Genomic DNA, 12,845 nt, shown 5'->3' with positions numbered 1-12,845 from the left:
GGGAGCTGGAATTTAGAAAAAAAAAGTGTACAAAGGTGAACTTACCCTTTAAAGTCACTTTTCTGGGCGCGGGTACACTCCAAAGCCAATCTGTTCACAAATACATATTTCCTTTCATTTAATCTGACACTGTTCAATGAAAGCAAAGCCCTGTGTAAGCTATAAGTTGTTGGAGTTGCAGCTCACACAGGGCTATGGAATCCCCGCACAATAGGCCTGGTTGGCCCAGTGCTGTCACATGGATGTGTCCTTCCATAAACAGAAGTACCAGGTATTTCCTTTGACTCCCAGCACTAAACAGAAGTTGTTGAAGATTGGATGGGGGATGTGATTAACCAAACTGCTGCTTTGCCCTCACTGGGCAAAGCACAAGCTTGTTTTAAGTTTTTACTTAAGTCAAAACTTTTTCTTTTTGAATAAAGTAGGGATTGACTTTAACTGGTGTCTGTGTGACCTTTGAGAGGACTTCCCCTAACAATATAAAACAGGAAGTGAGAGAGATCTACCCAGCTTGAAGGAATAAAACTTTTTTTCTTGTGAGAAGCGTAAGAGAGGCTTGAAACTGTCTGCTTTTTGTTATATGGAAATGATGAATATCTTTGGCGATTTCAGCTTACATCCTGTCCTGGTGACACCATTTAAATGATCCCCCAGGGTTCTGTGCTGGGACCAATCCTGTTTAATTTATTCATAAATAACCTGGAGGATGGGGTAAACAGTTCAATCTCTGTATTTGTGGACAATACTAAGATAAGCAGGGCAATAACTTCTCTGCAGGATGTGCAAACCTTGCAAAAAGAGCTGAACAAATTAATGGGGTGGGCAACTACATGGCAAATGAGGTTCAATGTAGAAAAATGTAAAATAATGCATTTGGGTGGCAAAAATATGAAAGAAATCTATACACTGGGGGGAGAACCTCTGAGGGAATCTAGGATGGAAAAGGACCTGGGGGTCCTAGTGGATGATAGGCTCAGCAATGCAATGCCAAGCTGCTGCTAACAAAGCAAACCGAATATTGGCATGCATTAAAAAGGGGATTAATTCCAGAGATAAAATGATAATTCTCCCGCTCTGCAAGACTCTGGTCCGGCCGCACCTAGAGTATGCTGTCCAGTTCTGGGCACCAGTCCTCAGGAAGGATGTACTGGAAATGGAGCGAGTATAAAGAAGGACAACAAAGCTAATAAAGGGTCTGGAGGATATTAGTTATGAAGAAAGGTTGTGAGCACTGAACTTATTCTCTGGAGAAGAGACACTTGAGAGGGGATATGATTTCAATTTACAAATACCATACTGGTGACCCCACAATAGGGACAAAACTTTTTCGTGGAAGGGAGTTTAACAAGACTCATGGCCTCTCATTAAAATTAGAAGAAAATAGGTCAAACCTTAAACTACGTAGAGGGTTCTTTACTGTAAGAGCAGCAAGGATGTGGAATTCCCTTCCACAGGCGGTGGTCTCAGCGGGGAGCATCGATAGTTTCAAGAAACTTGCTAAGATAAGCACCTGAACGACCGCAACATACAGGGTTGTATCAATGTAATACTGACATATAATTACACACATAGGTTGGACTTGATGGACTTGTGTCTTTTTTCAACCTCACCTACTATGTAACTATGTAATGTCTTGTTATTCAGTATGATTGTTTCAGGGATTTATGGTATACAATATCTGCCTGAGTATAGGTCCTCAATGTCTTTAGGCAAATGTAACCAACAAAAGAAATAGAAATAAGACCGTGAGACATAACAACGTATACAAGTACCATATTTGTCATTTTTGGAGTTAACGACAGCCATAGAAAACAGGCAGAGATATTTCAACATGTTGCGAAAACTCTGTAGCCAATCATTAATTGTTTCATTTTCTTAACAGAAAAGAGAACAAGTCTTATACCATGCATGCACAACATTTTGTCAAGTTGAAAAAAAAAAGACAGAGTGGGCCTTGATGGCACCCAATTCAAACAAGGATGGATGAACCATTGACTGCTCGTCATTCTCTGTGAGAAATGGTCTCATTCATCGTTAGTCTGTTGCCTCTTTGCGGTTTGCAGGTCTTGGAGATGTATCATCCAGTCATAGACCGATAGCCAATATGGATTTTTAGTTTGATTTATCCTGAACAGTTGATGTTTTGGAAAAATGTACCAAAATGTTAGCTGCTAAAGCCTGTTTTCTCTTCCAAGTAATGTTGTTCCTCTGTCCTAGCATATGCTTTTTGCCAACTGATAAAGACAAAATAGGAAGCATATCAAATTGCTTGTTATCTTTTCATGTCATAATTTATCTATTTATTTATTAATATCATTTCACTTTGCAGGGCTGCTTAATATTAAGTGACGAGCTAAACCACACGTCTTTGATTCTTGGAGCCAGACTTTCTGGAGCTACTGTTCGAATTTACAAACACAACAGTAAGTATCTTTAACTTGTGGTTCACTCTGGGGCTCCAGGGGAATTAGGTGTTGGCTTTTATTTTCCGTGTAAAATAAATTAGTGCTAGTTATTGCAATTTGTGTCCTGCCATTTCACAGAATACATATTATTTGTAATTATTGGCTTTATTCTTTTTTGTGCCAGTGCAATAAGTGGACAAATTAGTAGTCATTACAGGTGTGGTTAAAAAGACTTGCATATCAAGACACCTATTGGGCTCCAATGACAGAAACACTTTTCTAATATACACTATATTGTCAAAAGTATTGAGACGCCTGCCTTTACACACACACACATGAACTTTAATGGCATCCCAGTCATAGTCTGTAGGGTTCAATATTGAGTTGATCCGCCCTTTACAGCTATAACAGCTTCAACTCTTCTGGGAAGGTTGTCCACAAGGTTTAGAAGTGTGTCTATGGGAATGTTTGACCATTCTTCCAGAAGCGCATTTGTGAGGTCAGGCACGGATGTGGACAAGAAGGCTTGGTTTGCAGTCTCCGCTATAATTCATCCCAAAGGTGTTCTATTAGGTTGAGGTCAGGACTCTGTGCAGTCCAGTCATTCCTCCACCCCAGACTCGCTCATCCATGTCTTTATGGACCTTGTTTGTACACTGGTGTGCAGTCATGTTAGAACAGGAAGGGGCCATCCCCAAACTGTTCCCACAAAGCTGGGAGCATGAAATTGTCCAAAATGTCTTGGTATGCTGACGCCTTAAGAGTTCCCTTCACTGGAATTAAGGGGCCAAACCCAACCCCTGAAAAACAACCCCATAATCCCCCTTCAACTAGATGATTTGGACCAGTGCAAAAGCAAGGTCTATAAAAACATGGATGAGCGAGTTTGGGGTGGAGGAACTTGACTGACCTGCACAGAGTCCTGACCTCAACTTGATAGAACACCTTTAGTATGAATTGGAGTGGAGACTGCAAGCCAGGCCTTCTCCTCCAACATCAGTGCCTGACCTCATAAATGCACTTTTGGAAGAATGGTCAAACATTCCCATAGACACACTCCTAAACCTTGTGGACAGCCTTCCCAGAAGAGTTGAAGCTGTTATAGCTGCAAAGGGTGGGCCAACTCAATATTGAACCATACGGACTAAGACTGGGATGCCATTAAAGTTCATGTGCGTGTAAAGGCAGGCGTACCGATACTTTTGACAACATAGTGTATACTAGTACTAGGGTAGTAACCCAGTAAACACATTTAGTCTCAGAACTAGTGTTTTGCACCACTGAACCATTTAAAGGCTTTACAGCAGAAAGGTGCAACATGTATAATGGCTACCTGCAACTTTGCCTTGTATCTTAGTCATTGATGTTTAAAAATGGAGCTAGTGCAGGAGGAATGACCTGGAGATTGTCAACTAATAGTATGTTTAACCAAACAAGAAAATATTAAATTTGACTAATAATAATAAAAATATAAATATTATATATAATGTAACATTACTTAATAACCTATCCATATGTGTAGAGAAAGACAAATATGGATAGGTTGTTAAATAATGTTACATTTTTATATATATTATTAGTCATATGTAATGATTCCATGATTAGACCTCTCTATAATAGTTGTAACTTTTTTAATGTTCTAAAGGTTAGTTACTGAAATTAGATAAATATTTTTTTCAACAAATACTGATCGAAAGTACTGCAAGAGTTAATAATTAACCCATCCTATTTAATCTCTGGAGGCAAACAATTATGTCAGGCTGATAAAGGAAGCGATTGGCTCTTCCGAAACGCGTTCCGTGCTGAGTCTGCCAGATTTACCCCTGGTGTTTGCTCTGGGCAGTCACATCCCCTCCTTACGGTAGCTGGTACCAGCAGATTCTGGTTTGTGGATCGATGAGCGTCTGGAACCACACCTTACATCTCCACAGCTCCATCTCTGACAAGCTCACTGTACTGCTACTAGAGCTCCGGCTTTGTAACCCAAGCTGTCTGTCATCACCACCTGTCAGTGGCACACCAGAGCTCTGATCTTGTCTCGAGCCATCCATCCACATGGAACAAAGGATTATACATCACCTTGACATGCCTGTATATTACTACACCATGTGAAAGTACATCTTTATACGTTTTTACTGCTCTTCTATAATAAACCGGCATACAACACTATTGTGGGCCCTTGCCACTTCTCTCCCCTCTCCGTCTTCTTCTATGTTTAACCAAAGTAGTTGTTTTGACAGGTTTAGGATTACTTCTTCATAGTACAATTTACAGCAACAGTTTAACCTACAGTGGTCACATTAAACAACTTATCAATTTAGACAATATTGCCACAACCAGCAACAGACGGTGCACAGATGCATACAAACTGTTGAACAAAAAGGTAGCGCTCATTATAAATCTACCTGAATAGTTTATTGGTTTAAAGTGTATCTTCACTTTTGCAACCAAACTGGGATAACATCTACTTTTATATCACTTTTATGTCCCAATTCACATTGCATAACTTAATAAAAAATAACATTGCAGTTTACCTTTTTAGACTCTCTATTCTAGGCCCAACAGCAAGGAAAAATCATTCATTATCAATCGTAACTAAATTTGAACACTGTTCTCACAAATGGTAAAAGATGTAGCGCAAGGGTCTTCAAACTATGGCCCTCCAGTTGTTCAAGAACTACAATTCCCATCATGCCTAGCCATGTCTGTGAATGTCAGAGTTTTACAATGCCTCATGGGATGTGTAGTTCTGCAACAGCTGGAGGGCCATAATTTGAGGATCCCTGGTGTAGAGTCTTGGCCTTTTGAATTGTATATTAAAGTGGAAGTCCGCTGACAAAATCAAAAGCCAGCAGCTACACATACTGCAGCTGCTGGCTTTTAATAATAGGACACTTACCTGTCCTGGAATCCAGCATTGTCGGCACCACAGCTGATGTTTCCATCAGTTGTTGGGTGCTGCCATTGCAGGTACGGGAACCCTGCAGTGTAGCCTTACGGCTTCACGCCGCTCCTCTCTCATACTCACCCGGCGGCAGAGGAGGGAGGAGGAGGGAGCCAATCGGTGACGTCAACAGCCGCGGCTGTGGCTCCCGGAAGTGGGAACAGGATACCTTTCAAAGACATGTATCCGCTCCCCCCCGAAAGGTGCCAAATGTGGCACTGGAGGGGGGAGGAGACAAATGAGCGGAAGTTCCACTTTTGGGGGGAACTCCGCTTTAGTGAGGACAGACATGGGACAGGTTCACTCCAACAATCTTTTTTTTTTTTTTTTTTTTAAATTCAATACTTTTTATTCATCTTCATACAAAATACATCACATCTCATATTAAACAATGTACATAAAACCTCATAGCAATACAAACATCTACTTCACTACAAGATGTATATATCCGCACAATCTTTAAAGAAAAAAAACTTGCAGTCATCCATGACAACTCCTCTTGAGAAAAATCTAAAAGAAGTATTTCATTTTTGTTGTGTGAATGGGAACACATAACAAACATACTGAGATTTTGTCAAATTTGACTGCAAGAATGGAAATACATTTTAAGCCATGGCCTAATTTTTGCTCCTATGATTAAGGCTAGGATTGGTCGAAATACATCAACCTAGAGGTCTGTTTATACCCTTTTACACCGATCAACCATACCTTTATGACCACCCACCTAATATTGAGTAGTTTTCTATTTTGCTGCCAAAACAATCCAACCCATGAAGACCTGGACTGGGCCTCTAAAGGTCTCTGGCACCAAGCCATCAGTAGCAGATCCTTTAAAGGTCCTGTACGTTGCAAGGAGGGGTCTCCAGGCCTCTAAAGGTCTCTAGCACCAAGCCATCAGTAGCAGATCCTTTAAAGGTCCTGTACGTTGCAAGGAGGGGCCTCCATGGATTGGCCTTGTTTTTTTTCAAGCACATCCCACAAATGCTTGATTAGATCGAGATCTGGAGGATTTTGAGACAGTCGACACCTCAAACTCGTTGTGTTCCTCCAACCGATCTTGAACCATTTATGCTGTGTGGCAGGGCACATCATCCTGCTGAAAGAAGTCACTGCCATCATGGAATATCATTTCCATGATCAGGTGTACTTGATCAGAAACATGTTTAGGTAGGTGGTATGTGTCAAGTAACATCCACATGAATGGCAAGACCCAAGGTTTCCCAAAAGAACATTGCCCAAAGCATAGTACATCCTGGTGCCATCGCTTCCCCAAGTAAGGAAGCACATGCACCCAGCCATCCACATGATGTAAAAGAAAACTTCTTTCATCAGACCAGACCACCTTCTTCCATTGCTCCGTGGTCCAGTTCTGATGCTTGCATGCCCATTTCAGATGCTTTTGGCTGTGGACACAGGTCAGCCCGGACACCCTTACTGGTCCATGGCTACACAGCCCCATTCTCAACAAACTATGATGCCCTTTTTTTCGGCTTTCAACATATCGGGTTCAGGAACAACATGTTTACTTGCTGCATTAATAACCCACTAACTTTCAAATGCATTTTAATGAAATAATCTATGTTGTTCACTTAACCAATCAGTCGTCATAACAGTATGGCTGATCTGTGAATGTGACTAAAACTATTGACAAGATTAAAATGGAGCTGATGTCTAAGATTTCTAAAATTACAAGCAGACAGGCTCTTTATTGCAGAAAGGACTGCCTGTTCACAGTTTTCTTTAGAATGTATGCTGAGGTGTGCATGAACACCTCAAGGTACATTTTCAGCACAATACTAGTGTACTGGCATGAATGAACTGCTGCTCATTCTATGCTGGCTAACCAAGATGGTTGAAGAAGCTGGGAAGAAGATGCTAGCAATGGACCTCGTGAGTGTCAGACTGTTGGGGAGGAGGTGAGTGTTTTGGACTTTAGTTAGCTTTAAGTGCTGCATTTCTGGAACTACTTTGTAAGTCACTTTTAATAAAGCCCACTAAGTTCTTTAAAAATATTATAGCCTGCTTTAAAAAATTTTGAACACAAGTAAGGAGGTACTGAAATTTAATATTGGGGTCCAGGGTTACTTTTTATAAGCTGACTTCCACTAGGGTTGATTTCAAACACTGGCTTTTCAAGATGGGTTTTAGGATTTAGAAACACTGCCTTGGGGTATACGTTTAAAGAAGACCCCTTTGTTGTGCTTTACATGTAATAAATATACATCAAATCCACAATCTTGGCTGATAAAGTCTCCCAATTCAAAAGCTTATGCATATCTGCCATATTCAGATAGTGCTCAGTTCTATAAAACGTTGTCAGCCTGGCTGTACGTGGCTGCGTCAGGTGAACATTCTTTGATGTCCTTGAGAACCTTTTAATTATGGGTGCACTTCAGTACCAAGGTTTGCTGAGCCAATGTTTATGTTCCAGCCCTCACCATCGACCATACTCTATGTAATGTATGTAGAAAAGATAGAAGGAAAAAAAAACCTTTAGATAAGAGCGCTTGGTAATTAAGTCAACATAAATGACAAATGAATATTAATAGTTATTTCTCAGTTGTAGATATTAACCCACAGTAACAAAGGATTGCATTAAGAGTTCATCTGATAAACTGTGACATCTGCTAAATTCTTTTAAGCACACACTTTTGTTATGGGAGAGGGGTTCTGTGCTAATCAAGTAACATAAAGGTTTATAAAGATTATTCAAACAGTGAATTAGGTCATTGGCCTAATAAGTGAGCTATTAATATAGTGGAATTGATTGGTGATGCTCACAATTAAGTAAAATGTTTCACTCCTCTAACTGCTGCTCATTCTATGCTGGCTAACCGAGATGGTTGAAGAAGATGCTAGCAGTGGACCTCATGAGTGTCGGACTGTTGGGGAGGAGGTGAGTGTTTTGGACTTTAGTTAGCTTTAAGTGCTGAATTTTTGGAACAACTTTGTTAGCCACATTTAAAAAGCCTACTAAGTTGTTTAAAAATATTATAGCCTGCTTTAAAAAATTTTGAACACAAGTAAGGAGGTACTGAAATGTAATATTTAGGTCAAGGGTTACTTTTTATAAGCTCACTTCCACTAGGGTTGATTTCAAACGCTGGCTTTTCAAGATGGGTTTTAGGATTTAGAAACACTGCCTTGGGGTATACGTTTAAACTAGACCCCTTGGTTGTGCTTTACATATAATAAATAAACATGATATCCACAATCTTGGCTGATAAATTCTCCCAATTCAAAAGCTTATGCATATCTGCCATATTCAGATAGTGCTCAGTTCTATAAAACGTTGTCAGCCTGGCTGTACGTGGCTGCGTCAGGTGAACATTCTTTGATGTCCTTGAGAACCTTTTAATTATGGGTGCACTTCAGTACCAAGGTTTGCTGAGCCAGTGTTTATGTTCCAGCCCTCACCATTGACCATACTCTATGGAGTGTATGTACAAAAGATAGAAGGAAAAAAAAACCTTTAGATAAGAGCGCTTGGTAATTAAGTCAACATAAATGTCAAATGAATATTAAAGCGGAGCTCCGCCGAAATTTTTTTTTTTAAAAGTCAGCAGCTACAAATACTGCAGCTGCTGACTTTTAAAACATGGACACTTACCTGTCCAGGGCGCCCGCGATGTCGGCACCCGAGGCCGAACCGTCTCTCGGTCCTCGGGTGCTGCCGCCTCCATCTTTGGTAAGGGAATCAGGAAGTGGTTCCCGGTTCCCTACTGCGCATGCGCGAGTCGCGCAGCGCAATACGGATGGTCCCTGCTGTCTCTGCGACCCGTGTGTTTCCCAGCAGACAGCGGGGGGGGGGGGGAGCAGGAAGTGGTGTAAATAACCGCAGATTCTGCGGCTATCTATGCTGGAAGTGGGTAGAGATACCTGTAATATACAAGTATCTGCACCCCCCTCCCCCCTGAAAGGTGCCAACTGTGACACCGGGGGGGGGGGGATCCGATGAGTGGAAGTTCCACTTTTGGGTGGAACTCCACTTTAATAGTTATTTCTCAGTTGTAGATATTAACCCACAGTAACAAAGGATTGCATTAAGAGTTCATCTGATAAACTGTGACATCTGCTAAATTCTTTTAAGCACACACTTTTGTTATGGGAGAGGGGTTCTGTCCTAAGCAAGTAACATAAAGGTTTATAAAGATTATTCAAACAGTGAGTTAGGTCATTGGCCTAATAAGTGATCTATTAATATAGTGGAATTGAGTGGAATGCTCAGAATTAAGTAAAATGTTTCACTTCTCTATTGCCAACCAAGGCAGTCTCAAAATGATAAAAAAATATTGTTTTGATCTATCACATTTTTTAATTTAAAATCATATTGGCACGCTGAGAGCCTGAGACAGCTGCCGATCAAGCATCCAGGTGGGTTCCGACAACATGGTTGGGATTCTTCCACAGTCTGAAGTGGCTCTGTAATATCAGCTGACAGCAATTTTTTCCAACTGATTCTGGGTCACAGGAGAGCAAAAGTAAGTTTACTCCTGTTACCCAAAAGAGAAGTGTAGCCAAAAAAGCTTAGGTCATACTTCTTTTTTTAACTGGTTTCCGACTGGCTCCTGTACTTTTTCGTCAGCAGAATGGCACAGCTGCGCAAAGTAACGTACCGTACGTTACTTTGAATTTGCCGCCGTGTGCGCGCGCGCCTGCCGCGATCTCCGTGAGTCGGGTCGCGGGTCCCGCGGACTCGATCGCCGTGGGCATACCTGTGATCGCCTCACGGAGAGGAGTAAACAGCATCTCCCCGTTCTGCCTAGAGACAAGTGTCACTCGATCTCTGCTCCCTGTCATCGGAGCAGAGATCAGTGACGTCACACACCAGCCCATCCCCCTGACAGTTAGAAATTACTCCCCTAGGACACACTTAATCCCTCCCTGCCCCCTAGTGTTTAACCCCTTCACTGCCAGTGTCATTTATACAGGAATCAATGCATTTTTATAGCACTGATTGCTGTATAAATGACAATGGTCCCAGAAATGTGTAAAAAATGTCCGACATGTCCGCCATAATGTCGCAGTCACAATAAAAATCGCTGATCGCCACCATTACTAGTGAAAAAAAAATTATTAATAAAAATGCCATAAAACTATCCCCTATTTTGTAAACGCTATAACTTTTGCGCAAACAAATCAAACGCTTATTGCGATTTTTTTTTTTTTACCAAAAATATGTAGAAGAATATGTATCGGCCTAAACTGAGGAAAAAAAATGTTTTTTATATATTTTTGGGGATAATTATTGTAGCAAAATGTAAAAAATAATGCGTTTTTTTAAAAATTGTCGCTCTTATTTTGTTTATGGCGCAAAAAATAAAAATCGCAGAGATGATCAAATACCACCAAAAGAAAGCTCTATTTGTAGAAAAAAAAGGACATCAATTTTGTTTTGGAGCCACGTCGCATGACCGTGCAATTGTCAATTAAAGCGACGCAGTGCCGAATCGCAAAAAAACGCTCTGGTCAGGAAGGGGGTAAATCCTTCCGGGGCTGAAGTGGTTAACCACTTCCCGCCTAGCCTAATGTCAAATGATGGCTGGGCAGGACATTCGTTATTGTTGCGGCACACAACCGATGGCTGATCAGTGTACCAGCCCACTACCAGTACCATGTGATCGTTGTGACCAATCACAGTAGATCACATGACAATTGTACACAATGTCACACATTGATTCATGCCATTCATTGTGTACAATTGTGTTGCTAGCTATGATTGGTCAGAGTGATCACATGGCACAGACAGGGCCATCTGTAGCATGTGATTAGCTGTGACCAATCAATCTAGGGTTGGGCGAACGGTTCAGCCCGAGCAAGTCATTCGACCGTTCGTTCGGCACCCGAACTGACCACAATGCATTGTGGCGCTGAACAGTGCATTGCAAGCCTTGATGGTTGAAGCAGTGAAAGCTTCAGCAAATCAGGGCACAGAGCACTGTCAAAGTCATGATTGTACACTTCATCCAATCATGGCTCATTACCGCCCCACAGTATAAAAGTATTCTTTCAATGGCAGCCATTTTCAGTGTGATTTTGGCATGGAGAGAGATAGAACAGGGCTCTGTTCAGTGCTATTAGTTGGTGTGCTATACTGTGCTATTTTGCTTCAATTGTCAGTGTAGACTATTAGTTAAGTGTCAGTCTAGGGATAGTGTGAGTGTAGTGAGGAGGACCATCATTCAGCTTTGCATAGTGTGCAGCTAGAGTAGGGACAGCTCAGATAGTTTCAGTGTAGTGTAGTGTAGTGAGGCCATGTTAGTAATCTTTACATTAGTGTATAGCTAGAGTAAGGATAGTTTATTTGATTGCGTTACTGCCAGTTTATCGCCATATAGTTTTGTGCATTACTGCCAGTTTAACGCCATATGGTTTTGTGCGTTACTGCCAGTTTAATACCATTTACTTTTGTGTGCGTTACTGCCAGTTTAACTCTATATAGTTCTGTGCGTCACTGTACGTTTGGCTCATTATATTGCAGTATATTATAGTGTTCGTGGAGTGTGAGTACTCAAATTAAAGTGCACCAAACACCTCATTACATTGATTAAAGTACATTTACGTACAGATTTAACTTCTTCTTTACATTTGCTTATAAGCACTGCCCCCTCCCTCCCAATAATGTCTTGGAGGACAACAAGGAGAGGCAGACGTTCCTTTGGCACTGTAAGGGGGCCAGCAACAAGTGTGTCTACAGGCAAAGGTGGACATGGTGGTCAGTCCTCAGGCAGGGCATAATTTCCTCTGTTAGTGAGTTTGCCCATGCTATCCAGCTACAGCATTCAGAGGAGGTGGTGGACTGGCTTACTAAACCTTCCTCATCCTCCTCGTCCTCTGTCACGCAAGCAGAGACAAGTGTGCATTCCCCTGCAGTTGCCCAAGTGGATAAACCTGCCTCCATGTCCACTTCTATTCCTGCCATAGCCCCAACATCAGCCATTGAGGAGTCAGCAGAGTTATTTGACCACAGCGTCAGCCACTTGCTCCTTGATGATGCCCAGCCATTACTGGATTCAGATGTTGGTTCTGAGGTTGAGGATGACAGGAACATGAGCCTAGAGAGAGGGAGGAACACTGGTAGACAAGTTGGCATTCATGTTCCCCAAGCTGCAGCGTAATTTCAAGTTGTCTCCAGTGGTAATGATGAAGATGGAGGAGATTATGATGATGAGGTCACTGATGCGACTTGGGTGCCAGATTGAGCAGAGGAGGAAACTGAAGGTGAGGTGGCACAAACCCAAGGAGGCCGACATCAAGAAAGAGTAGAGAGCAGCCACCCTATTCCATCACATTCTGCAGCTGTTATCTCCCGGCCCACTCCCTAAAGCTCAGCTGTCTGGGCTGTTTTCAGCACATCTACAGCATATCGCACTGTTGCTATCTGCAAACTGTGTCTCAGGCACATCAAATGTGGCAAAAACACCAACCATATGCATATCATTGCAATTTTTTTGCCTTCATCAAGAGTACCTCTATAGGGTTACGGTGGGAAGACG

At 41.7% G+C, this 12,845-nt stretch overlaps 1 protein-coding gene across 1 annotated transcript in view; it reads left to right on the top strand.

Annotated features, from left to right (window-relative positions):
- LOC141140773 (serine palmitoyltransferase 3-like) overlaps positions 1 to 12,845 on the top strand; it is a 224,306-nt gene that overhangs the window by 110,277 nt on the left and 101,184 nt on the right. Inside the window, exon 6 of the mRNA XM_073628260.1 lies at positions 2,330 to 2,423. Coding sequence (XP_073484361.1) covers positions 2,330 to 2,423 — 94 coding nt within the window. The remainder of the gene's footprint in view (positions 1 to 2,329; positions 2,424 to 12,845) is intronic.

This window comes from Aquarana catesbeiana, linkage group LG04, assembly GCF_042186555.1.
Source record: "Aquarana catesbeiana isolate 2022-GZ linkage group LG04, ASM4218655v1, whole genome shotgun sequence".
Classification (NCBI taxonomy): domain Eukaryota; kingdom Metazoa; phylum Chordata; class Amphibia; order Anura; family Ranidae; genus Aquarana; species Aquarana catesbeiana.
The sequence above is the reverse complement of the archived record's forward strand: the minus strand, read 5'-3'. Positions and strand labels throughout refer to the sequence as shown.